At 54.6% G+C, this 26,486-nt stretch overlaps 2 protein-coding genes across 2 annotated transcripts in view; one reads left to right on the top strand and one right to left on the bottom strand.

Annotated features, from left to right (window-relative positions):
- BICDL1 (BICD family like cargo adaptor 1) overlaps positions 1-8,830 on the top strand; it is a gene marked incomplete at its 5' end in the record, with an annotated part of 84,433 nt that extends 75,603 nt beyond the window's left edge. Inside the window, 4 exon segments of the mRNA XM_006096577.2 lie at positions 4,491-4,543; positions 4,546-4,584; positions 4,587-4,609; positions 7,428-8,830. Of these exon segments, the coding sequence (XP_006096639.1) occupies positions 4,491-4,543; positions 4,546-4,584; positions 4,587-4,609; positions 7,428-7,589 (277 nt within the window).
- Positions 8,831-9,394: 564 nt separating this feature from the next.
- Positions 9,395-26,486, bottom strand: part of RAB35 (RAB35, member RAS oncogene family) — a 17,700-nt gene continuing 608 nt past the window's right edge. Inside the window, exons 2-6 of the mRNA XM_023760429.1 lie at positions 21,264-21,314; positions 17,530-17,653; positions 12,961-13,085; positions 12,746-12,870; positions 9,395-11,545 (exon numbers count right to left, since the gene is read on the bottom strand). Of these exons, the coding sequence (XP_023616197.1) occupies positions 11,417-11,545; positions 12,746-12,870; positions 12,961-13,085; positions 17,530-17,653; positions 21,264-21,314 (554 nt within the window). The 3' untranslated portion in view covers positions 9,395-11,416. The remainder of the gene's footprint in view (positions 11,546-12,745; positions 12,871-12,960; positions 13,086-17,529; positions 17,654-21,263; positions 21,315-26,486) is intronic.

The following is a 26,486-nucleotide window of genomic DNA, read 5'->3' as shown; positions in this document are numbered from 1 at the left end:
CCGGTGGGGTCCCTCGGCCTGGCTTGCACCCTCTCACAATCTGGGACCCCTTGGGGGATGTTGGAGGCCCAGTGCACAGATTCAGCCCGATCCCGCAGCCAGACCGAGGGACCCCACGTGCACAGGCCACTAGTATGCATATAAGATCTTTGGTTAATCCAGCGGTTCTCAACCTGTGGGTCGCGACCCCTTTGGCGGTCGAACGACCCTTTCACAGGGGTCGCCTAAGACCATCCTGCATATCAGATATTTACATTACGATTCATAACAGTAGCAACATGACAGTTATGAAGCAGCAATGAAAATAATTTTATGGTTGGGTCACAACATGAGGAACTGTATTTAAAGGGCCAGAAGGTTGAGAACCACTGGGTTAATCTCCTCCCGCCCTCCGCCCTCCTCCCTTCCCTCTGAGATTCCTCAGTCTGTTCCATGTTTCCATGCCTGTGCATTGAGTGTCTGCCCCCGGTACCATCATAGCTACCGGTCGAGCAGCCGGACAGTCACTTAGGCTTTTATATCTATAGATATCTACCTGGACATTATTATTTTGGGGTGGGTTTTTTTAACTTTTATTATGGACGTTTTCAAACATACACAGAAGTAGAAAACAAGCTGGATCCCTTCTTACCCATCTCTCAGCTTCAACACCGATCAGCATGTGGCTAGTGTCTGACAGCCCCACCCTCACCCACCTCCCCACTGGAGGGTGTTGAAGAAGATCACAGCACATCCTGTCCGCTCACCTATAAACACGTCCGTGTGGATCTCTGCCAGAAAAGGGCACTTTCTGTAAAACACAACCCGCAGTGCAGTTACCACACTTGAAAAAAGTCATAGTAATTTCTTATGTCGTCTAGTCTCCGGGGTTCAGGTCTTCCCCGTTGTCCCGTGAATCTTTTTGTAATTAATTAGACTCAGACTCCAGAGACGCCATTTACTCGATATGTCCCCAAAGTCTTCCATTTTTTGAATATTGCATTTATTCATTGAAGAAACTGGGTTGTTTCAGAGTTTGCATTCTGACTGTGATTGCATCCCCAGAGTGTCATTTAACATTTTTCTCTGTCTGCTGTATTTCCAGGAAACTGTGTAACTTTTTAATGTGTGTTTTCTTGAGCTGAGAAGAAAAGTATAAATGCATTCTCTTACATTCAAAAAATTTGGAAGTACATAAGCAAAACACATATTTCCCTATCCCCATCTTGTGTTAAATTGTTGTTAATCCTCACCCGAGGATATTTTTCCATTGATTTTTTTTTTTTAAGAGAGAGAGGGGCCCTAACCGGTTTGGCTCAGTGGATAGAGCAGGCAGCCGTGGGCAAACTACGGCCCGCGGGCCGGATCCGGCCCGTTTGAAATGAATAAAACTAAAAAAAAAAAAAAGACCGTACCCTTTTATGTAATGATGTTTACTTTGAATTTATATTAGTTCACACAAACACTCCATCCATGCTTTTGTTCCGGCCCTCCGGTCCAGTTTAAGAACCCATTGTGGCCCTGGAGTCAAAAAGTTTGCCCACCCCTGGGATAGAGCGTCAGCCTGCGGACTGAAGGGTTCCAGGTTCGATTCCGGTCAAGGGTATGTACCTTGGTTGCGGGCACATCCCCAGTAGGGAGTGTGCAGGAGGCAGCTGATTGATGTTTCTCTCTCATCGATGTTTCTAACTCTCTATCCCTCTCCCTTCCTCTCTGTAAAAAATCAATAAAATGTTTTTTTTAAAAAAAAGAGTGGAAGGGAGGGGGAGAGACAGAAAGAAGCATCGATGTGAGAGAAACATATCAATTGGTTGCCTCCTGCACATGATGCCCCAACCAGGGCCAGGGATCGAGCTTGCAACCGAGGTACATGCCCTTGACCTGAATAGCATCTGGGACCCTTCAATCCGAGGACCAGCGCTCTATCCACTGAACCATACCAGCTAGGGCCTAAATTATTTCTTTATCATGCACTCAGTCTATACCCTATTCACTGAGTGGAAGGAGATACAAAGTTCTAAAATTGTATCTGCTTTTAGAGTGCTTTGCAACACATTAATAACATTTGTGCATCACTTTGCTGTTTGCAAAACACTTTTATCCTTTAATGCTCCCAGCCACAGCAAGGGGTAGAAAATTTTAATCCCAGTTTTACACATGAGAACACAGATTCTTTCCCCAGGATCACAGCCCAGTGGTGATCACTGGCCTCCACCTCAGGCCTCCGACTCTTGTCCCCACATCCTTTCCCCTTATCATGTGGCTGTTTGTCAGGAACCAAAAGGAGCTCATTTGAAACAGATTGTAAATATGCCTTTTAAGAGAATAATAGGATACATTTTAATTTCTGACTTTAAAATCCCCTACACCTTTCCCCTTCTCACTTCCTCACCCACTCCTCCCCACCTTTCTGTTGTCTTCATTCATTTTCATCATTTTAGTTTTACCTTTGGTCTCTATCTGGTCAGAACCCCATATCAGTTCATTTAGGAATTTTACACTCAGTGAGGCTCACAAACCTATATGTTGACCAATGAACTTTCAAAAAGAGTCTGGAGGTTTTGGCTAAAAATACATGATATTATTCAAGGGTGTTCAAGTTTGTAGGTTGGGAACCCAGCTAGGCAGAAACCCGCAAAGGGTTGCAGAGAAGAAAGGAGAGTGAGGAGGTCTGCAAGTCCCGCATTCTCAGCCCGGGGATTGGCCCAGGAGTTACCAGGCCGAGGTCAGGTTGTCTGGAGGCACCCTCTGCTCCTGGGCTGCCAGAATCCTACGGTTCCCTAATGTGATCTCCTCACTAAACACAAACAAACTCGAGGGCTAGCAATCCAGCTTATAAAAACAAAAAGGAGTCCGTTGCTAGTGTTTTCATTTAAATGAGGAATTCTAGCCTCTGAAATAATTCCTTTTACATCTCTGGTTGCTGTTTGCGTTAGTGGTTTCTGCAGTTCTGCTTTCTGGCTTGGGGCTTCTCATGAATGACAAGCACCAAGATCCCCAGTGTGCAGTCTGAGGCCAGATCGGAGGTGGGGAGGCGGGCCCTGCCTCAGGCGCCGGGGGAAGGAGACCCCTCCTCCGAGCTCGGCCTCGCCCTCCGCCCGCAGCGTTAGTCAGCACTTTCCGGGTCTCCAGGTTGCTCGTGGCGCCACCTGCCGGGAGACGCCCGGGAACTCCAGAGGCGGCAGCGGGGTGGGGCGCTGGGATCCTCTCCGACAGGCTGGGCGTCCGTGGCAACCGGCTCCAGTTCCGCTCTTTGCCACTGGCCAATAGCAGCGGGCGTGACGTGTGACGTGGCAGCTGGGGTGTCTGAGGCGCCAGCGCTCATTGGACAGGCTCCGCTCTGGTCCCTGCAGCCGCATTGCGGGCGGCAACCCCAGCGGTTGTCCTGAGCGACTTCTCTAGGAAGGGCGGGCGGGGCGTTAGTCAGCACTTGAGCAATGGGGCAATGGGGTGTCAGGGGAGGTGACTGATTGCTCGGTGGACTGGAGGCCAGTGAGGAAGTGACGGTCATGGTGGTGGCCTGAATTCTCTACCCCAACTGCCCCGCCTTCCAGCCATGCTTAGCCCGGTGCGTTCCTGAGGCCGGAGCTGGGCGGCCTCTGCAGGCGGGTCCTCCAGCTGTCGTCCTCGGGTCGCTGGCCCTGTACGAGGAGGACACTTTTGCGAGTCTTCGTCGTGTCGAATGCAAAAGGGATGAAGACAAGGACTAAGTGATGCTCATTTTGGCAGCGAGGCAACCAGTGCCGCCTCTGCACAGGCGGCCCGTTAGTCTGCATTTTTATGCCCGTTCCCCCACCCCCTCCCCATTAATATTATTTTGCATTGAGCTGGAACTTAGCAGTGTTGGGCAAGGTTTACGAAGTAGTGTGTGTAAACATTTCAGAATGTGAAAATGCCAAAGTGTGTGTGAGCACTTCCCCATCAATGATCATCATCCAGAGATAACAAAGTAGACATTTTTGCCTGTGACCTTGTATACACACAGGCACTTCTTCTTTTCCGAAGCAGGTATATCTGACCTTGTTTTCTGGTGCTTTCCGCCCCCAGGTCCAAATACATGGTGAGTAATTTACCACCAGGCCCCTCGTCGTTGGCTTCTGTGACTAGCTGAGCTGTGATCATCCCACTCTGTGGCCACCTTTGCACATGTATCTCTTAGATCCCTTAAGGGGGGTATTGCTAGTGAAAAGGGGGGACCAGGAGGACAAGTCCCCACCTCTCACAGAGACTGGCCTTTTGGGAGAAGGATTAGCAGCTCCCTAGTGAGGCCTCGGGGGTCTAGCCCTCTTAACCACTTCTTGTCCGTGAGTGTGGGTGACAGAATCCTCCCCAGGCTGCTTAGGAAAATGGAGAACAGTCTGAAAGCATGCTGCGAACTGCCCAGCCTCCCAGAGTAACATCGTGGTTACTGTTACTGTTTGTTACGAGTTTAGGGTCAGAGCCGTTTCCTCATCCGGTGGTAAAGAACCAGCCGCTCGAGGTGTCCATGCTCACGGCTTGTCTGTTTCCAGGAAGAACGCTGTGGAGCTAGAACTCGCCAAGTGCAAGATGGACATGATGTCTCTGACAGCCAGCTGCTGGATGCCATTCAGCAGAAACTCAACCTCTCCAGCAGCTCGAGGCTTGGCAGGTAAGGGCGGGGAAGACGAGGCTCCGGAGGGGTCTGAATGCAGGCAGCGTGTGAGGAGGAGGGTTTGGTACTGGAGGGTCCGGTGTGCATGGGTGAGCAGTAGCCCTGTCTCACCTTGAAGGTCAGAGTCCTGCTTCCCCGTCCCCGGGAGGATGCCTGGGGATGCTCTCAGGAGCAGCGGGGCCCAGGCTGTGCTGCGTGGGGCTGTGGCGACCTCCAGGCTCGGCACAGGGGCCTCCTTCGCAGCTTTGGTTAAATCGGCTAGAAAGAAACAGCTGTTCAGGTGGCGGGCCCAGGAACCCTATATGACTGAACGAAAACAGTCGGGTGTAGCTCAGCAGCCCTGAAGTCGCTGCAGCTGCTGCCCTTCCCTTTCTCCAAGGCCAGCTTCTTTTTGCGGAAGAGTCCATCCTGGTGCGAGCCGGGGACAGAGCCAGTGCATCCCTCTGGGGCCGCCGCTTTCAGAGCCAGCAGCCCACCCCTCAGGCCTGACCCAGGGCTGTCCTGGCTCTTGTTAACGAGGCCACGTAGTACAGTTCAGGACATGGGTGTGACCATTCAGACACCTGTGGCTCCAGGCGAGCCCCCTGTGGAGGGGCATGGACTGCTGCTGCAGGGCCCTGAGCTGTGACCCTCCCTCCACGCCCAGAGCTGGTCCCTGGCTTACGTCCTGTTCTTTTCTCTTCTCTCCTGGCTACAGTTTGCTTCCTCAGGGCTTTTTACTATCTGGCTCCTTTGGTTTCTGATCTAGTGGCCTTTCTCAGTTCCCGTATCAACAGCTTTAGTTGTACACCCCTCCTGCCTTTGAGGTGAGATTGCGCTCTCATCCCACCCACCCTTACCCCCTCTACCATGAAAGTCCCGTCCCTGTCGCACCTCGTGGCCCACGCGTCTGTGTGCTGGAGTCCGGCATCATGTCTGTACTGTGCGCCATGCCATCACACCCCGCCTCTCCTCCCGTCATCACCACGCCCGTGAATTGGGCAGCATGTGGCCCGGTACTGACAGGCTGAGCCTGGTTTCTTGGTAGCACCTCCTCATAATTGGGTCACTTTGCTCACAGAGATAACGGCAGGTGTGGGATTATGAGCAGCTTATTTATGCTCGAGCGTGAGTGTGTGTGTGTGAGAGAGAGAGAGAGAGAGATGTTCTAAAGCAGCGGTTCTCAACCTGTGGGTCGCGACCCCTTTGGGGGTCGAACGACCCTTTCACAGGGGTCGCCTAAGACCATCGGAAAACACATATATAATTACATATTGTTTTTGTGATTAATCACTATGTTTTAATTATGTTCAATTTGTAACAATGAAAATACATCCTGCATATCAGATATTTACATTACGATTCATAACAGTAGCAAAATTACAGTTATGAAGTAGCAATGAAAATAATTTTATGGTTGGGGGTCACCACAACATGAGGAACTGTATTAAAGGGCCTCGGCATTAGGAAGGTTGAGAACCACTGTTCTAAAGTGAGATAAGCATGAAAATGCGGTATGCGATGTGCCAGCACAAACACTGGCCGCTCTGAAAGGGCTCCTTCCTGCAGGACGCTCTGCGGTTCCTGATGTTGCATTTAACCACGTAGATCCTATTGAGCGCGGCCTACGTGCAGGCACTGCTGTGGGTTAGAACGGGGACTGGGCTGCAAGCAGGGAGCATGTCTCCTATTTCTGAGAGGAGGAGGGTGCAGGGAGGACGAGGAGTATGACGCCAGTCGGATGGAAGGAGAGGTGGGAGGGAGAACAGGATGTGGCCAAGGGAGAGAATAAGAGCTCCTTGCCGGCCGGGCGGCCGCCTGGTGATGGCTAAGAAGTCTTTGCTTCACACCGAAACCTGCAGACATTGGCGTGACCACTGGTGAGAGCTTGGGTGAGAGTGTAGATGGACAAGCTGCTCAGGGAGGGGCCAGCAGCCCACTTCTGCGCTCCTCCAGTGAGTGGTTGCCTGACCTTGGCAACCCTAGCCCAAGGCTCAGGCTTTTGCCAGGACATCCCAGGGCCCGCAGGGCTCGAGATGCTTATGCTTCCTGCTGATGTGGCCTAGACAGGGCTGCCTGGATTTCTAAACCAACAGTGTTCCTGCTGTGTTGGCGGCAGAATGCCTTGTCAAAAGGAGTCTTGCACAGAATCGGAGTTTAGCAACTAGAATAGAGTGGCGCTGCGTCCAGAGGCTCCTCTGAGGTCAGAGCTGCTGCTCTGTAAGGTGGAGTCGGATGAGGGGCATTTTCTAGGCAACTGGCCCAAATTGGAAGGGGAAAGGTGCTCCCCCAGTGAGGAGGCTAAGGACCTGGGCCTGTTGAGCAAGACGAGCCCTGAGGCGGTGATGGGAGCCTCCCAGGGAGAGGCTGTGCGTGTGGTTGTTGGCAGGCAAGGGAGGCACCCAGGGAGTCTGTGTCCTTGTCACATGCAATTGCCGGTGAGGTAGCTCAGGCCGATAATAATCAGAAAGCTGGGCTGGAGAGCTGGCAAGCTGAGGTTGCCAGCAGGGGCAGGCATCCACCCAGCCTCAGAGGTCATCGGAGGCAGGGCAGAGGGCGGGTCACCGTGGAGACAGACAGGAAGATACCAGCTGCAGGCACTCTGGCCGTCTGTGGGGTCAGCCGAGGGGTAGCACTGTGGAGAGGCGAGCTCAAGCCCTGAGATGAGGTGCGTGGCTCCTGTGTCCTGGCATCTACACTTGCTTTCTTGGTTGGGGCAGCCCCTCCCTCATCTCCTCCCTCATCCTCATCTCACCTCATCACACGTGTCACCTCCCTGCCCGCCCCCGGCGTCAGAACTCTGCCCTGCTCAGCCCCTCCGCTCTGCTCTCTGCAGGATGACATGCACAGGGTCATTGACCGGCAGCTGATGGACACGCACCTGAAGGAACGGAGCCGGCCTGCTGCTGCCCTCTCCAGGGCCCGTGGCGCAGGGCGTGGGGTCGAGCCCAGCACCGCTGAAGGCAAACGGCTATTCTCATTCTTCAGGAAAATTTGAGTTGGGAGGAGCCAGGCCAGCGAGGACGGGTGGACTGGAGGCGAGGAAAGGGTGCGGGTGAGGCCGAGAGCACTGTGTTCATGTGCAAGGGCTCCCCTGCTGGGCTCTGGGGCGCTGCCCGCCCGCACTGGGGCCATGTCCTCCAGGAGAGCCTGCCTGGCCTCTGAAGGCCACCCTGGGTAGAGGGACAGGCAGGAGCCTGTCCCCATGGCCCAGCCCAGCCCAGCCTGGGCACCCCTAGGATCCGCTGCTGTTGAGCAGGGGCTCAGGCTGCCCAGAGCGACCCACCCCTCAGTGGCTCCCGTGCCCCACCCCAGGCTGCTGCCCTCCCTGTGGGATCTGGGGAGCGGGAGAAACACGCCCTCTCTGCGTCCTCAGGAGGCTGCCCCCGGGGCCGAGCCTGCAGGGCACCACGCCCGGGCCTGAGCCTCCATCCTCCCCAGCCCTGGCCCAGGGAGTAAGGGGAGGCGGCCCCTCACCCATGTGCATGCACCTCTGTCAGGAGCACCTCTAGGCAGGAGACCCAGCCTGTGGGGCCTGACGGCTGGGGCTGTTCTCGTGCGCTCGGCCACAGTGGGCTCTGCAAAGGCTTGGCCGAGGCCATCCGAGCCCAGAGGAAGAAGGGCCTGCCCCCAGCGCCACTGCTCTCCCTCCCGGCCTGTGCCAGTGCAGGCCTCCCCCTCAGCCAGTCTTCTTGCAGGTCCTCTGCAGGCTTGAGCCATCCAGCCCTTTCCCTTCATGGGCCAGGGCTGGGAGGGGTCCCCGCCTCCCAGCCTCCTGCTCCCCTCACCTATACAAGTTCTTGGTTCAGCCAAGCAAGTCCAGGACACAGAATGGCCCCAGAAGGCTCTGCAGCCACCTCCACCTCAAGGGCAGCACTGTCACCACGGGCGATGCCTCCAGATACTGCCCACCAGGCCTGCGGAAGGACGAGTCCTGCAACTGCTGCTCCCTCGGCAGCCACGCACCTTCTGAGGAGGCCCTCGCTCAGAGGCACCGGCTGAGCCAGCCGCGAGCTGCCTCACCTGGGAGCAGCCCAGGAGGGATGAGCGGAAAGAATGTACCTATAGATATGTACATACCACAGTGCTGTACTTTTGTATGTAGCAATCATGTAAATACATGTATGGATTTTATAATATACATATTATATATAAATCTATAAATGCATATTTTTAGAAAAACAGCACACCACTGCTTCTTTTGAAAATAGTCTCAGAATAAATTGAATTTCTACAGAGCTTCCTGCCTCTGTCATTGGTGCCCGAAAGGGGTGTTAGAACGCAACTTACCTTTCAGGGCCGCCACTGGCTGGCATGCAGAGGCAGCAACAGTGAGCCCCCTCATACACAGGGACCCAACCAGTGCATTCAGCCAGGAAGGGGCACCTCCCCGGGAGGGTGGAGGCACCCTGTCAGTGGCAGCTGTTTTGGGAGCAGTGGCCGAAGGCGCTGCCCCCACGCCCACCCCGGCTGGGCTCCCTGCCAGTGAAGGCTGCCGCTGCCCAGCCACGGGCAGGCCCTCCAGCTTGGCAGAAACTTCAAGCCCGAACGAAGTCAGGCAGGCGAAGCTTCCACTGCACCCTTCCGGACGTGAGAGAAACAGGGCGCTTCCCTGGCATCTTCGCACTGCGCTCAGCCAATGATCAAACCAGAGAACCTCCACGTGGACCAGCCTTCCATGGACAAAGTGAACTGGGCTTCTCAGTCCCTGGGCCTCAGGCAAGAACCCACCAGAGCTGGACACAATGGTGGAAGCCAGGCCCACCCAGAGCACAGCTGGAGGAGAGGAAACAGGCCCTGAAGAAAATTTGGCAGCTTGAACCTTTATTTTTAGTACTTTTTTAAAAAAGCATAATTAGAAACTTTCAATACAGAAATAATCCTAGCAAACCATTTAAAAGTTTTGTTGTTCGACAGGATTTCGCATCAGGTCCACCAGGACATCGGCCCAGCCCTGTGAGCGCCCCACCCCCACCCCCCATTCATGCGAACAACACTCAGCGGGACAGGCACAGTCGTCACCAAAATCACCCGCCACCTGGGCCTGGACACCCAGCTGCCAGAGCCGTGGGGGTTTCTAGCCGGGGCTGGAAACTTCCAGGACCCCCTCCTCTTATTGCTTGAGTTTGCAAGCACTGCCATACAGCACCACCTTCATGCTCAGAGTGGAGTGTGCTGCCACCCAGGACCCATGATCAGCCACCCTCCACAGCACCGCCTCCCAGGCCCACACAACTCCCCCAACTCATCCTGCAGCTCCCAAGTGAAGGCCTGTCACGTGGAACCACAGTGTTTTGGCAGTTTGGGGAAGTGGGGAACCCCACGTTTTGATTAAAAACCCCCCCAACAGTGTTAACAAGGAAAATCTGCAGTGTGATCTGTGATGTGATTGTCCAGTCAGGGCTTCAGCTGGAAATCGCCAGGGAAGGAAATCTAGTAAAACACACCACGGTGTTGAAATAAATTATTCCCACGTTACGTGATCCTTTTAGGGGAAAGGTGAACGAAGCGTCCCAAGGAGGAGGAGAGGGGACAGTGATCAAGTGTAGATAACCCTGGTTTTTCCTCCGAGGGACCAGGGGAGTCAAGGCTGGCTGGCTCCCAGCCGCAGCTGCCATTCCTTCCCACCTGCTGAGGAATCCTCGTGCTACCTTTGCACCAAGACGGTTGTCAGTGACCTGAGGCTGCCTGCCACCCAGCTCAGAGGCAAGAGGCAGCATCCGCACAGTCCAGCAGCACCCACTCCCCACATCGAAGACCCAGGAACTCGGTGGGAGGCCCTGGACCCACACAGACAAGGGTGAGGCCCCTTCTTCCCACCAAGCAGCATCCAGGAAGGCAGAGAGGCTCTGCCAAGAGCCCGGCCCCACAATGACAGGAAGCCATTCACTTTTTCTACAAACACTGGACCCAAAGGGGAGGCCACAACTCTTGCTGCTGTGCCAACCGAACCTCAGGAAGAGAAAAGAAGTGTGAGGAACTTAATTCGTTTGATTTGGCTTCATTTTCTTAGCTGTTAAAATAATGCTCCTAAGCCCCGTCCCTGTGTGAACACACCCTGTCTTTCTGCTGGAACTGAAACAGGTTGGTATAAATAGAAGCACAGCTCCCCTGGGTTTATAGCTTAGAGGCGTCTAGAAGGCAGGACAAGAAATCTGTTGGCCAAAGGGCAGGAGTGACTCCTGTGGAACCGACGGGCTGGGTCAGCTGAGGGCAGGGCCTCTAATGGGAACCCCAGGCCTACATCAAGGCCAGGCCCCCCAACTGCCAGATGGGTAGGAGATGGACAGGCCGGGGAGCTGGGCAAGGCCCTACCTGCCAGGTACAGAAGTCGGCGATGGCCTGCAGGAGAGAATGAGGAACGTGGAGCCCACTCCACCAGCCCAGGTTGGCAAAAGACATGGCTAGAACTCGATCCCATCTCCTCAGGAAGCTGCTGGCGGTAAGATGGGATGGGGAGGGAGGGTCTGTTGCAGCAGGCTGGCATTAGGGAGGCAAAGCCAGAACAGGACGAGGGTGAAACGGCCGGTTAAAGCAATATACATTATGTACAAACGGGTTATCAGTCCGCTCGCTGGCAGCATCCTCGCTGGGCCCAGGCGCCTTGGCCAGGGGGCAGGGGCACCAAAAGGGAAGGGCAGGTTGTCCAACACCTTCTTGGTACTCGAGGGGGAGGGGAGGAAGTGCCGATGGCGCCTCCAGATACAAAAACGTGGAGAGAATTCTTAAATAACGGCACGAAACTGAGACTGTCCCCCGAGGAGCCCGGCGGGCCTCGGGCCAGGGAGTGGCCGCAGTGCAGTCTCTGCAGGGGGCTGCGCGGCATTAGCAGCAGCGTTTCTTTCGTTTACTGTTCCTCGTGAGCTTCACCACGTCGTTCTGTTGCTGCTGCTGCTGTTTTGCTAGGTTGTCTTTCTTTGCTCGGAGGACCAGCTCTGTGATGCAGTTGAACATCTGTGAGGATGAAGGAGGCAGGGCAGGCCTCAGACCTGGTGCGGAGGCCCGTCTCGGCTGCGCTGCCGCTGCTGGCCGGCAAGGCCACCTCCCCACCTCCCAGGGCCCAGCTTTCTGTTTCTACTTGTGAATTTTTTGGTCTGTGTGTCTTCGCACCCTTTTAGAAGGAGGTGGTGACGTGTAGAGGTCAAAGAGGAACACCAAAGACCAATGAGCTTGTGTCCTGGAGAAGTCACTCTCAGGATTTTCCAATCTTTCTTTTAAAGAGAGAAAGAACCCCTTTCCTTCAGCTACTCTCTGGACAAGACAGATAAAGGTGCCCCTACTAGTGACTGGTTAGAGGGCCCAGAGCCTGCCCAGGCCCTGCCACCTCACAGCACAGCCAGCCTAGAACCTAGACCCCAAGACACCCTTGTGCTGCCAGGATTCACCTACCAGCCACAGTCCTGTCCTCCACTCCACCAGGAACGGGATCATCAAGCACTTGACAATCTGCTTCACTTTTCCCTCACAACCCCAGGGGCGGGACTCTCCCCCCAGATCTACAGAGGAACACATGGAGCCTAGAGCCCGTAGGCTCCGCCCAAGGTCACACGGGCCCCACCCCACAGGCTCCCAGTGGACAGGCCCGTCCTGTGATCCCAGCCCGACTGAGGCGCAGGGCGTCCAGGAGGCAGTGGGGATCCAGCTTCCCTGGGCCTCTGGACTCCACACACCATGGGCAGGACTCGCCCAGGCCCTGAGTGCGGCCAGCCTGGGCTCGAGGCAAAAGGCCCGGCTTTCTCCCAGGCTCCCGCCTGCTTTCTAGCCTGCCCCGCAGGGGGATGTGTCCACAGCAGGTGTCACCGGAGCTCTGGAAGCCAAGGCCGCAGAGAAGCCCGAAAGCAGGAAGAGGGGACAGCAGTGGCCGGGGCAGGGTCAGTGCGGCAGAGGACTGAGTGGACACTGCATGGCTGTGGTGTGGAGCTGGGCACTGTTCCTGAAGTTGGAGCCTCAGTTTCCCATTTGAAATGGAATAATTTACCTGAGAGGACTGTTCAGATGTGAGCTCAGACTTTAAAGGCCTGGCAGCTACTATGACATGTTCTGTCAGCCACCTGGGGGCCCGCAGCAGGCTAGCAGGGGGAGGAGCAGGGCTGTGGTGGTGGAGCAGAGCTCGGCCCTACTCCCTCCCTCTCCCTGCTCCGGCCTTGGTCTCACCTCTTCCACGTTGACATTCTCCTTGGCACTGGTCTCAAACAACTGGATCCCCATCTGCCCGGCGAATTTGTAGGCATCTTCTGTTTCCACCACCTTCCGCTCAGGGTCATCATTCTTATTCCCCACTGGAAGGCAAAGCAAAGTCAGCTGGTCCTGCAGGAGCAGCCCGCGCACCCTCCCTCCCACTGCCCCCACGCCAGTGAGCCCAGTCTCACCTAATATTCGGCACACGTCGTCACAGTTCTGGTTAATTTCATGAAGCCACCGTTTGACGTTGACGAAGGACTCGGCACTGGTGACATCATAAACCACGATGACCCCGTGGGTCCCCCGATAATACCTGTAGGGCCAGGGTCTGTGTCAAAGCTTCAGCCCACACAAGACCTGCCTGCCCGCTTCGAGAGTGGCCGGGACCTGGGAGGAGGCCCACCCTTTCCAGCAAGACACCCAGAGGCCCCGCTCGCCTGGCCCTACCGGCCGGGCTCGCACTGTGCTCAGCCAGCAGCACTGAACCCCACGCGGTCCCTAAGGCAGCCAACCAGGTTGTTCGGCGTTGGCCACTAGCTTGAAACGTCTTTGAGGTTGTCATTTTATTTTTAAAATTCAGGCAAAGTTTTGCATTTGACGTCATATTATCCTCGGTGTGTTTTTTGGTTAATCCTTACCGAGGATATTTTTTCCATTGGTTTTTAGAGAGAGTGGAAGGGAGAGAGAGACATCGATTGGTTGCCTCCCACACGCACCCTGACCAGGGCTGAGGAATCAAACCTGTAACCCAGGTACATGCCCTTGACTGGGCATCGAAGCCACACCCTTTGGTGTGCAGGCCAACGCTCCATCCACCAGCCAGGGCTCGCTATCCTTGTTTTAACATTCGAAAATGTTTCTCCTCAAATTTTAGTAAAATGCCATTCCAAGAAGACGTGCCATTTGTGAAATCTGCCACGGTCTGCACTCCCTCCCCAGGAGACTGGGGGGCACCTCGCATCCTGCCACTCATCCATGCCAGGGGCAGGGAGAGCATGGAAGCAGTATGGCACGCAGGCAGTGTTGGGAAGAGGGTGTCCCACATATGCCACCATCCAAACGTACAGACCCTGCAGCCTGAGGTCAGCTAGAACAGCGGTCGCCAACCGGTGGTCCATGGACCACTGGTGGTCGGTGAGGTTCAAAAGGTTGGCGACTGCTGAGCTAGAAGGTCTGGACAGCAGGAGGTATAAGCACTCCCCTCCAGACACCATGTCCCCATTCATTCCCGTGGTCCAGTAGGCCAGATGGAGGACATCCACCTGGGGAGGAAGAGGAGGACAAGGCCTTCCACTTCCCTGGAGAGCCTTCCCGGACCCAACAGCCAGGGGACTCCCCCGCCCGATGCTGTGTAACCACTCAGAGCGGCAGAGACTCACTTACCAGGGGCCTCTGAGTACGAGGTAAGAACCAGTGCCCAAGCTCTGCCATCCGCTGCCTTGGGGAGCCCCAACAATCGAGCCATTTAGGTACAGTGCCCCCAGAACCAGCCCTGTCCTCTACCCCCAGCAGCTGCTGCTGAGAGTGCCAGGTTATTACCAATTCGGCTTTGTGGACACCCCTCTGAGCAGCTACAAGTACAGGAAGAGACCACTGTCCCCGGCCAGCAAAGTGTGCAGAGGGAATGTATTTCCAAACTCTCCTTTGCTAAGACTATTGAAGATGCCAAGAAATAGCCACGGCCCCAGCCCAGTCCCACCACAAAGTCCCTCTGCTCCCTGGGAGACTCCGCCCCCTCTGGGGTCCAGGCGAGGGCCTTTCACAGAAACTGAGACTCAGAGAGAGACTCGGCGCTCTGGCCAGGAGGGTGCCCGTGCCTTGGGTACCTGTTACCACCGCCATCAGTAGTCACTTCACTCACCACAATTTAGCTCTGTACCGGCCCCCCGCCGCACGCTTTATATCCACTACCTAATTAACCCACTACCTAATTAATCCTTGCAACAACTTGTATGGACAGGGCGGTTGCCATTTTACCAGTGAGGACACGAGGCTGAGTGACCTGCCTGAAGTCACACCGCCAAAGTCAGGGCACCTGGATCTACCTCCAGGGCCAGGTATCGTCGCCTCCCTCTCCCTCTCATCTCACTACCCCACACCTCACTCCTCCTCCCCAAACCCATACCCGACAGCCACACCTCTTGGTCAGCAAGACCCAGCTACCAAGAGAGGGTGACAACAGGGCTCGTTCTTGGAGGCCAACGGGATGCGCTTTTAGTTTCTCTTTCAATGCCCTGAATCAGAAAGGCCACACTACTGTACCTGACCCGATCCCTGAAAAAAGAACAAACTCCCAACCTCTCCCAAGTCTCCTTCCTTCTTCACCAGCTACCATCACAAAGTGGCCCCTCGGCATGGCCTGCAGAGCCTCCTGCCTCATGAGCGGCAGAGTCGGGGACCCCAAGATGGAGCTACCCTCAGCCTCCCCAGGCACACAGGATGGCCAGCAGGGGCCAGGCTGGTGCCACAGCACAGGGTGCAGTGCTGCCTCTTCTCAAGCACCCTGAAACAGACTGCCCTCAGGCAGCTGAGGAACTCCAGTCTCCCCAACAGAATGAGGAGCTGTGCACCCCTCCCACCTGCCCAGAAAGAAGCTGGTAGTCAAGGGAGGGGCAGTGGCTCCTCTGCTAAAAGGGCCTGGACACCCAGGGCCCACTGCCCTGCCCGAAGCATTTCTCGCGGCCACAGGCCCAATAATCTTGGCTGCCCTGAATACCTTGACTGGTTTTAACCCACAGGAAGCACTCGAGCATCTACCACAGTCCCAGTCTCTTGGGGTGAGGGGTCAGTAGAGAGCAGGACTGTGGACTGGTTAAAGGCAAGAGCTTTGGTATCAGACCTCAATTCAACTCCTGACTAATCAAGCTAAGTCCCTTCACCCTCTCTGGGCCTCACTTTTTTGTTAATAAAATGGAGGTAATCACAGGACTGTTTTTATCAGGATTAAGTGAAATGAAGTAGGTAATGTCCTTTGTGACAGTCCCAGCCCCAGGTCAGGACAGCTGGGGTCAGTGCCTTGGTCTGACCATGAGGTCGAGGTCTTGGTCTTGCTTGAGCCTGGACACACCGGCCACCTGAAGACGCCCATCCTCCCTCCCCAAGGAGCCTCTGACCCCAGTGCCCTCCTTAGGGCCTCGCAAATAGGCACTCAGACACCAGAGGCTCAGGTAACTCATCAGCAAGTAGCAAGAAAGCGGCACTGGGCAGACCCCAGGACATGACCCCTGGGGCTGGGGGCTTCTCGGACCACAATACACAAGTGCTCACTACAGAGCCAGCCCAGCGACAGAAACCCCCAACACTGCTCAGGATCCAATCCCTTGACCAGGCTACCCAGCCAGCACCCTCTGGAGCCTCCCCCACCCCCCAATGCTCCCAGCCACCACTGTAGAGGCTCTTGACCCCTTACACTTCCCGCTCCCAGAAAACCCTGCAGCCAGCCTGGGGCCCCCCATCTGCACGCTGAAGGGAGGAAAGGCGTCTCTGGCTGGAGAGCTTCCTCACCCACCTTCCCAAGAGCCCCCCCACAGGGCTCACTGGGGGAGACACAGGAGAGGCCGACCGAAGAAGCAACTACTACGGGCCAGACACCACCGTGTGCAGTCCAGGCTCCCACCCACGGGGAGCAGGACCCCTCTCGGAAGTTCCCTCACTGTGCAGTGGGGATGACAACATACTGCCTGCAGAGGGCTCACTGAGATGCTCATGCAGCCCAAGCACAGATTACCTGGCACACAGGACTCGGCATCAAAGCAAAGCCTAAAGATAATAAACCCTGTGAGAAACCGAAGCACAGAACGTGTAGGCAGCTTGTCCACGGTCACATAGAACAAAAATGTAAATTCTGAACCACTGCCCTAGCTGGTTTGGCTCAGTGGAGAGAGCATCGGCCTGGGGACTGAAGGGTCCCGGGTTCGATTCCAGTCAAGGGCACATGCCCGGGTTGCGGGCTCGATCCCCAGTAGGGGGCGTGCAGGAGGCAGCCAATCAATGAGTCCCTCTCATCATTGATGTTTTTATCTCTCTCCCTCTCCCTTTCTCTCTGAAATAAATAAAAATATTAAAAAACAAAGAAACTTGATACTTAAAAAAAATTATGAACCATCTGCCTTCAAAGCCCTGCTCTTTCCTGGAACCCGTTCCATTAACAGCCCAAGAACCAAGAGCCCCTCCACAGGATTCCACTGTTGAGCTCCAGCTGGGTTCTCTTATTTGCAGCCACGAGTCACAAAGGTGCTGTGACAACCCACTGGGTGAGCCGGGTTCCCAGTAACCAGCTTTGGGGAGGCCAAGTAGTGGCCTCTCAACGGCCTCCTATGCACCAGCGCCCCTTCCCACCCTCCCAACAGAAAAGCCAGCTCCCAGAGGCAGGGTGGGTGGTGGGAAGCTGCACAGCTGACAACCCAACAAGGTAAGTGTCTGACCACCAGGTGAAGCCAATATCACTGTCATCCCATTTCCAAAGGGACCATAGGCCAGAGGGTATGCTGACTGACACGTACTGTCCTGCCAACCCCAGAGCCAGGGTACTCAGCCACTGCCCACCCACGGCAGCAGCCATATCTCATCCCCTCGTCCTCTCACATCCTTAGGAAGAGGAGGGCTCAGCTTGACACCACCGACTGTGGCCAGCAAGGAGCTTACCTCCTGACAGTCCGGGACCCACCCTGACATTTCCACCATGACCTGGGCTAGTTACTCAACTGTGTCCAACGTCGGTAGCGAGGGGTCAGAAAGGGGGCAAGTGCCTGACTCACGTGGAGGTGATGGTGCGGAAGCGCTCCTGCCCAGCTGTGTCCCAGATCTGCAGCTTCACTTTCTCCCCATTGATCTCCACGGTCCGAATCTTGAAATCCACTCCAATCGTGGTGATGTAGCTGCCTGCAAGCACACACATTAGCAAGGTCCACAGGTGCCCCAGTCAGACTACACTGCACTCACTCTGGGCCCAGCGTGATTGAGGTCCCAGGGACATAGTTCTGAGTAAGAAAAGACAAGGTCCCTGGCGTGAAGGAGCTCCATGGAACCCATAGTCAAGGCGAGGGCAACAGACATGATACAATGAAACAAAGATAAAAAAGACAATTCCAAAGTGATGAGCGCCACAAAGGAATAAAACCAGAGATGTGACTGGGCAGGGACAGGCTCCTTTAATTAGAGTGGCTGGACTGTTAGCTATGGCCTGAGAATAGTGGGAGGCCTAGCATGCACTTTTTTCTATTCTATTCCAAACGTTTTTAAAGACCCACAAATTAACTTCCTAACACACAAGTCATGACCTGCAATTTGAAAAACAATGTTTGAGGCAGAGGAGACAGTAGCAAAAATAGCGGTGGAGGGAGGGGGTCAAGTAAGGTCAAGCACAGAGTCAGAGGCAGGTAGGGAGGGGGTGCCAAGACCTGATCTCGGGGCACCTGCACCATTCGGAGAGCTTGGGCTTTCTGTTGTGTGTGACGGGAAGGCACTGAAGGTTTTAATCAGAGTATGAGCTGCATTATAAACAGCTCTCTTGTGGCATCTGTGTGAGAGAAGGAGCGGAAGAGAATTTCTGGCCAATGTAACCGTTCTGTCCAGGCTTACAAAGGCCCGAGTGCTGAGACATGTTTTCACTCCAATTGGAGCTTACTGTATAACACAGTGCTGCAGACAGGACACACACAACTGACTCTATAAAGCAGTGGTTCTCAACCTTCTGGCCCTTTCAATAAAGTTCCTCATGTGACCCAACCATAAAATTATTTTCGTTGCTGCTTCATAACTGTAATGTTGCTACTGTTATGAATCGTCATGTAAATATCTGACATGCAGGATGGTCTTAGGCGACCCCTGTGAAAGGGTCGTTCGACCACCAAAGGGGACGCGACCCACAGGTTGAGAACCGCTGCTATAAAGTATCAAAACTCTAGAGCAGTGATGGCGAACCTTTTGAGCTCGGCGTGTCAGCATTTTGAAAAACCTTAACTCTGGTGCCGTGTCACATATAGAAATTTTTTGATATTTGCAACCATAGTAAAACAAAGACTTATATTTTTGGTATTTATTGTATGTATTTAAATGCCATTTAACAAAGAAAAATCAACCAAAAAAATGAGTTGAGTGTCATAGGTTCGCCATCACTGCTCTAGAGGAAAGGTCAAAGTTCAAGGTGGGGTGGAGATCAAGGAAGGCTTTGGGGAAGAAGTCACATTCGAGCCCAGCTTGAAAGAATAGGTAAAATGTCAAAGGCTGAGATTAGGTGGAGGAAGACATCCCACCCAGAGGCAAAACACCGAGAGAAAACATTCAGAAACAAGCCAGCCGGGCATTCCGGGCCCTGGGCACTGCGGCTCTGGATGAGCCGAGGAGTGTGACCCAGCGCCTACTGCTGCAGGCACTCAACCGGCAGCTGGTGGCTGAATGAATGAGTAAGCGAGAGCTTGGGAAACAGCAAAAGAATGAACAAACAGTAGGAGCCAGAAGGCTGGAAAGGTGAGCGGAGAACGAATGATGAAGACCATAGGTTTTCAACGGGGAGGACTGTCCCCGCAGAGGACACTGGGCAATGTCTGGAGACATTTCTGGTGTCACAAATGGGGGAGAGGGACCAATGCTCCCGGGGAGTGGAGCCCAGGGATTGTGCTCCGTATCCTTTACGGAACAGCCCCCACAACACAGATCACAGGCCCAGAGTGTGAACAGTTCTGAGGTGGAGAAACCTTGCTATAAACTCTGCTCACCTAAGAGAGGGCCGCTGAGGTTTGAAGCAGAGGCAAGCCCCTGGCAGAGCCATGTACTAGCTAGATAAATTCAGCAGTTTGACGGGGCGGGGGGGGGAGCCGCTGAAATGCTTCAGGCTGGAACCAACTAAGATACTGGTGGTAGAAATGGCAAGAGGAGTGAGAGAGCAAAAGAGAGCCCTCCAGGAGTGGAAGCCATGAGGACGGGGAGTCAGAAGGTCATGAGGAAAAGGACTATTTTTCAGCCTAATGATAAGCTGCCCCTTAAGTGACCATTCCTGAGCAGAAGCAATAACAAGCCGCTGGTAGGAACTGAAAGATTCCTGAGTCCCAGGCACTGTGACCTGCAATGTCACAGGTGACCCTCACAATAGCCCTCTGTGGGAAGGACGATGATCAGTCCCACTTGACGATGAGCTGAGACTTAGTCAGGCTCATGGTCACACAGACAACTCTTTCCACATCACACCACCAGTGGTGCTGCAGGACGGCTGCTGGGAGAAACCCACTTCTCCACCAAGAGAGGCGGCAGCCATGTAATCACTTCCTAGTTTTAGCTCATCCCTTAACCACATCATAGGGAATTCCCTACAGTCACACTTCATCCTTGATCAGAGAGCCCGAGGTAGCCTGAAGTCTCTGCAATGAACCTGATGTATTCAACAAACACATCCACTTCACCAACATCTGGGAAATACAAACTTAAATGAGATAGCACTGTTTGCTGATTGGTTTAGCAAAAATGAAGACTATCCAAGACCTAGCATTGATGGGCCCTTTATACCCCTTCATGCCCAACCGGTGTGGCTCAGTGGTTGAGTGCTGACCTATGAACCAGGAGGTCACAGTTCGATTCCCAATCAGGGCACATGCCCGGGTTGCGGCTCGATCCCCAGTGTGGGGCATGCAGGAGGCAGCCCATCAATGATTCTCAGTTGTCATTGATGTTTCTATCTCTCCCTCTCCCCTCCTCTCTGAAATCAATAAATATATATATTTCTTTTTTAAGTAAAATAAATAAAATAAACCCCTTCAGTGGGAGTGTCAGTTCACTTAGTACAGCTTTGAAAGCTCAGTTCAGAGCACTGTGAAAAAGTTAAGTGCACAGACGCCGACCTCATGACTCCTCATCTCTGCAAGAAGAAACATAAAGTGTAGCCCAAGAAATGCAGCCTCACTGAAACCAGAAGCTACCAGAAAGCACGCACACATCAAGAGCATGTGAGTGAGCCATGTGCATCCATGCACAGCCAGGGGAACTTCAAAGCCTTTCAAAAGAACCAGAGGTCTGTACGTGCCGTGGAAGGGTGGTCCCTGGTGCCCTGAGGGGAAGGCCAGCTGTGACCACCGCATGTGGAGTGAAGAAAAGTCACAAAGACAGACAATGCTGAGCAGAGGCTACCAGGGCACCAGAGGGGTAGGTAAAAGGACAGCTTTCATTTTCCACTATTGAGTCTTCCTGTTTGAAATTTCACACAGGCATGTACTAACTTGCGATATTTTTTTAACTGTTTTTTTTTCTTTTTTAAATACTGAAACACAAATAGACCCAGGGTGACCAAAGTATGGGCCTGTAAAGGATTTTTTTTTAACTAAACAAATGAAGACGAACGCAGAGGCCTCTAACCTGTGCCTCCCCTGCTCCCCCCCCACCCCCCCCAGCCTGCAATCGCACTGACAAGGTTTGCGACATGAGGCAGAGGCAGGTGTTCTGGCGCCAGGCAAAGGGATTTCAAAACTGAAACATCCCAGCAGCACCTCAGGGGCACACTCACCTGAGAAAGTGTTGTCGGCAAAACGTAAGAGTAAACTGCTCTTTCCCACACCTGCAAGAGAGAGCGGGCGATGAGAGGCAGCACGGGTCCCTCCCTTCCACCAGCCCTTCCTTCTGCAGGGAGGTGACACCCGGGTCCTGAGTTTTAAACCCCGTGGGACGGAGCTCCCTCCTCAATGCTGCTTTCGATCTGAAGCAGCCACACACCAAGAGCATCTCCCCCACGCCATCTCTGATCTTCTCCTCGGTCCTAGTGTAAGGCAAGCTGCCCCCCAAAGCCCAGAGGAGAAATGAGAAGGACTTGTGCCCAGGTCCTGTGCTGAGGGCTGGCCCCAGCAACCCAGAGGAAGGTACCAGATGACAGAAATAAAGCAGGGGCAAGTCACCAAATGAAACTGGCCCCAAAGTGCATCTGAAATGTGGTCCCTAGAAAACTGCACATCATGTGTGGAGCTTCAATTTGTGTGCAGTGTGAGCTGCAAAGAACCCTTGTCACTGGGGCTATTCTGCAGGTGAGGAAACTGAGGCCCAGACAACTCGAACCAACTGTCAGCCATGCTACCCCAGGTAGGTCACTGTCAGCTGGACCAGTGAGGAGGGGTGTCTGCCATACACCTATCAGCCCCACAGCTCCCATGTGCACAAAGCATTTCACTTGCCGCAGCATCTGCTGGCACACTTGCTCCCAGCACAGGCGGGACCCTTGTAAGCTTGGCTTCCCTTTACTTCAACACACAGCAGCTTTGGCCTTCCAGGTACAACCTGTCCCGTGTGCGTCCCCTGCCCCCGCCACCCCCTAAGGCCAGCTGGGTCAACTGACCACAGAAGGAAAGAATTAGCATGCACAGAGAGCTGTGTGCGGTGGGCACTTTGATGCTCCTATAACTCCAGCTGCATCTGTTAAGATCAGGATGTGGCAACCGAAGCTCCAACAAGCTAAGCAGCTGGCCTAGGGCCTCAGCAGGAAGTGTGAGCTGAGATCTGAATCCAGAGCTGAGATCTGAATCCACTCGGGAGCTCTAAAGCTCTTTCCAATACAAACTGCTTGGGGAGTCTTTCTGCATCTGTGTCAGGAAGGTGAAAACAAAGACCCCAACGGGGCTCCTGCATCTCACCTCTGGCTGACTTTTAGCAGCAGTGCTGTCAAAACTAGACTGGAAGAGAACTTAGTCTAGGGTCTCAGAAACCCCCACAACTAAGTGCAAATTGTGAGTATATGTGCATATCTGGGGGGAGGAGCCCATAGCATTCATCAGCTCCTCGGAGAGGGCACTACCTCCGCCCCCAGCCCCAGCTGTGCCTAACACTAACTAATCCAGAAATCCTCTCGGTGCAGTCCTCTTGGATGATCTGTCTGGAGACTTCTCCAGGTGAGTACCCTGTCCGGGGAGGCCCAGGGGAACTTGTTTCATGGTAAACCTGGGCCTGACCTTCCCAAAGGCAGGCTGGGGGTCTGTGCCCCATGGCACCTGCTGCTCAGCCCGGGCCTGCAGCACTCTTGCTCAGAGCCACTTCCTCATTGCTGCCTCTACGAGGCTTCCTGCTGAGCCAAGAAGAGCCCAAGTCCTGGGCTGGGTCCCTCCCAGCGCTCTGCCCAATGCCAACACCCCATCGGTCCTGCCTGCTCCTCTGCTTCCTCCTGGAGACTTCTGGGTCCACTTACTCAGCTAAAAGCTGTGTCTGGGCAACTAGGCTGAGTTCCTCCAGGAAGGCAATCTCGCCTCACCTACCCTGGACAGTTAATGTGCTGGAAGCCAGGCCCAGCACTTAGTAGGTGCCAACAAAACACTGTGTAATGAATTATGACTAAGTGGATGCCAATCACACTGACAGCTATGCTATCTAATGCTGACTGCAACATTAATAGGAGCCAAGGGAGTGCTTTTCAAACTTTGGGGGGTGGCAGAATCCTTTTCTTAAGTTAAAGGTTACTGACTCCCGTATATCTAAAACAGTAAGGGGAGGTGCTCTCTCTGCATGAAACGGTGAAGCAGCAGCCTTCCTTCAGCAGGGCCTCTCTGGGTCCCCTTCACTCCCCCCAGCTCCTCTGCAGAGCTTCTGAAAGCCACCAGTCTGCAGAAAGACCACACCAACAGCTCCTCCGAGCCTCCAGGTTGGGCCTGACACCCACCTCCAGCATTGCTCTCCCTTCCAACGGAACAGACACCCACCCTCAGAAATGCCGTCTCCCAAATACCCCTGCAGAGGCTGCTTTGGGAAAACACACTGCGACCATCATCCCAGAGCACTGGCCTACGGAAGGAGTGACAAGTCCCACTCCACCTTCCCCACAGCTGAAGTCAGCAGCTTCCCAAGTCCAGCCGCACCATCCTTCACCCGGCAAGGGGCAAGGAGCAGAGGTGGCACTCGGTGCCTCATGGCAGCTGGGGGGGGGGGGGGGGCAGGGGGGGGGGGCATAGAATTATTCTGCAAACACTTCACACACTCTCTCTGTCATCACCGTGCTCCCTGCATCACACCCCTCTCTCCCTTGCTTTCTGCCTTCTGGGCTACACAGATGCTCCGACCCTCAAAAAGCCTCCACAGAAGTCCCCACCCTCAGCCCTGCTCCTCCCTTGGGCTATGGTTCCCTCACTCCTCTTGGCTTCGGTTCTAGACTGTTGAAGACCTTTAGACCTTCAAGTAGAGTGTTCTCAATTTCAAACCTGGCTCGGTAACTAATTCACTGGAAAACCTCCGACAAGTCACTTCCCCTCTTCAAGCCTCAGCTCACACTGTGTGAACGGTTTCACTAGCTCTCTGACGACCACCCCAGCCTCCAGCAGGTCTCGTGGATCAGATGAAATGCTGTTACACATTAGAGCCAATGTTGGAACATAAGAGAGAGGAAGAACCTTAGGCATAAAGAAGAGCTGCAGCCCTGACCGGTTTGGCTCAGTGGATAGAGCGTCGGCCTGTGGACTGAAGGGTCCCAGGTTCGATTCCAGTCAAGGGCATGTACCTTGGTTGCGGGCACATCCCCAGTAGTGGGTGTGCAGGAGGCAGCTGATCGATGTTTCTAACTCTCTATCCCTCTCCCTTCCTCTCTGTAAAAAATCAATTAAAAAATATTTTTTAAAAAAAAGAGCTGCAGAAGTTGACGGAATGAATTCTAGAAGCATGTACAATCTGGCAGAGTGGGAACAAGAACTCTAGATTTATAAAGAAAGAAACATTCACTGAGGGCCTACTGTTTGCCAGGCCTGGGACCAGCTGCTCACACACGAATCCATGTGTGTTAACTCCTGGCTTTGCCTCTGATGAGCTGTGTGGCTCTGGGCAAGTCAGTCAACTCCTCTGAGCCATAGTTTGCTTTTCTGACAAACTCCACAGGCACAGGGGAGAAGCCGACGGGGAGTGTCTGTGAAGTCATGGGTAGGCCGTAAGGAAGCACCCACACAGGAGCCCAGGCCAGGGGAGCACATGATGCTCGTCTCCTTGCTCAGTTGCCAAAGATTCGTTTGAACTTCCATGGTGACCATCTCCCAGTCTCCGAAGCATTTGGCTTTGAGGATCAGCTCACTGTCAGGAGAAATTAAGCTGCAAAGCATCTGTCTTCTCTCCTCAACATAGTCCTCTACACACTGAACTAGGAGCCAGAGAGTCTTCTCCCACCCTGACTCCTGGTGAAAAATCAATACACCCTGCAAAATGCACTGCGAAGGGGGCCAAACCCACCCCCGGGGTTTGACAAAGAAGAAAAGTCAACAAGCTGAGCTTATGCTTTTCATTTTCGGAGTCAGCACAGGCTCTGGATGTCTTGCCGCGGGAGAAGGAGCCCTGACCAAGGAGAGCTGACTTTAACCCCAAAAGAGAGAACCAAGACCAGGGCAGAAATCAAATCCCGTCACGGCATACACTCCGGACCCAGAGGAAGGCCGGAGGCCATCTCCACCAGCAAGTCTACACAGCTTGTCTGGTTTCTTTTATTCAAACCACAACCTCCTCCTTTCTCACTCCTTCCCCAACCACAGCTCCTCTTCATCTCTGTAGTTAACCCCTAATTTTTCCTCTTACCTCTCCCTTCCACCAGTAACCACGGAAACCTCAGCCATCTTTCACCTGATCCAAACCACCAACCACATCCCAATGCCGCTCCCCAGGAGACCCAAACCCACCCACTTCCCCGGCCCAACACTCCTTCCTACCTCAGGTCTGACATCCCTTTGACTCGGTCCCCTCTCCTTACCAATCCGCGGGCTCCACCCCCTCTAGTCACATGACCCCTTGCCCACATTCAGCGCAGGTCTGGTCTGGTCTATGAAGTCGGGTGCTCCCCATCACAGAACCCCAGCGCCTCAGTTACGCTCCTGTAAACCTCCCGAGGCCTGCCTCCCTGACCTCTTGGTCACCCCATAAACCTGCGTACCTGCCACACTCCAAACACCTCGACACCCTCCACCCTTCCCCAGAAACCAGCCTAATGCTGATCAGGACACTGAATATTCCTTCAACAACTATGTGTGAGGCACCTACTGGGTGCCAGGCACGCGCTGGGCAGGAGAGGCTGCAGGGCGCCGAGTAGGACCGCCAGGAGCGTGGGGATGCTGAGCGCTCGGTAACACGGGCTGCACCTCCATGCCCGGCCATGGACACGCCGCACAGGAGAGCAGACAAACACTGCACACCCACTGTGTGCGTGACCTCCCCCGACACCCCATCGGCCCAGTGTCCCATTTTACAGACGAGGAACCGGAACACGGGGAGACAGAGCGACAGCAGCTCGGCGGGGCGGGCCGGGCCCGGTGCGAGGTGCCTCACCTGCCTCACCTCTTAGCCTCACCGGACCCCGAGGCAGGTGCTGGGCACAGGCCCACTTTGCAGAGGAAGAGCCGCGGCTTCCGAGGGCACTGCGATCACATCCACAGAGCACACCTGCGCCGGGGCGGGACCGCGGGCTCCCGGCTTCCTCTCCCGAAGACCACCCGCCCGGCGAGGCCAGTCCCCGCGTCTCGGAGGAGGACACGGAGGCTCAGACACGCCAAGCAACGCGCCCAAGGTCACCGGCTGGGGAAGCTGGCGGTCCCGGCACTCGAACCCAGGTCTCTCCAACTCCAGAGATCGCGCGACTTGACCAAGGTCACACGTGAGGCAGCGGCAGGCGCGGTGAGTGGACCGGACGCCCCAGCCCCGACCCCTGCTCGCTGGCTCCTCCGCTCCGCCGCCCGGCGCCCCAGCCTCTCCTGGGCGCGGCCTCCGAGCCCCTCGCGCACCCCTGGGTCGG

Source organism: Myotis lucifugus, unplaced genomic scaffold (genome assembly GCF_000147115.1).
Source record: "Myotis lucifugus unplaced genomic scaffold, Myoluc2.0 scaffold_181, whole genome shotgun sequence".
In the NCBI taxonomy this organism is placed as follows: Eukaryota; Metazoa; Chordata; class Mammalia; order Chiroptera; family Vespertilionidae; genus Myotis; species Myotis lucifugus.
The sequence above is the reverse complement of the archived record's forward strand: the minus strand, read 5'-3'. Positions and strand labels throughout refer to the sequence as shown.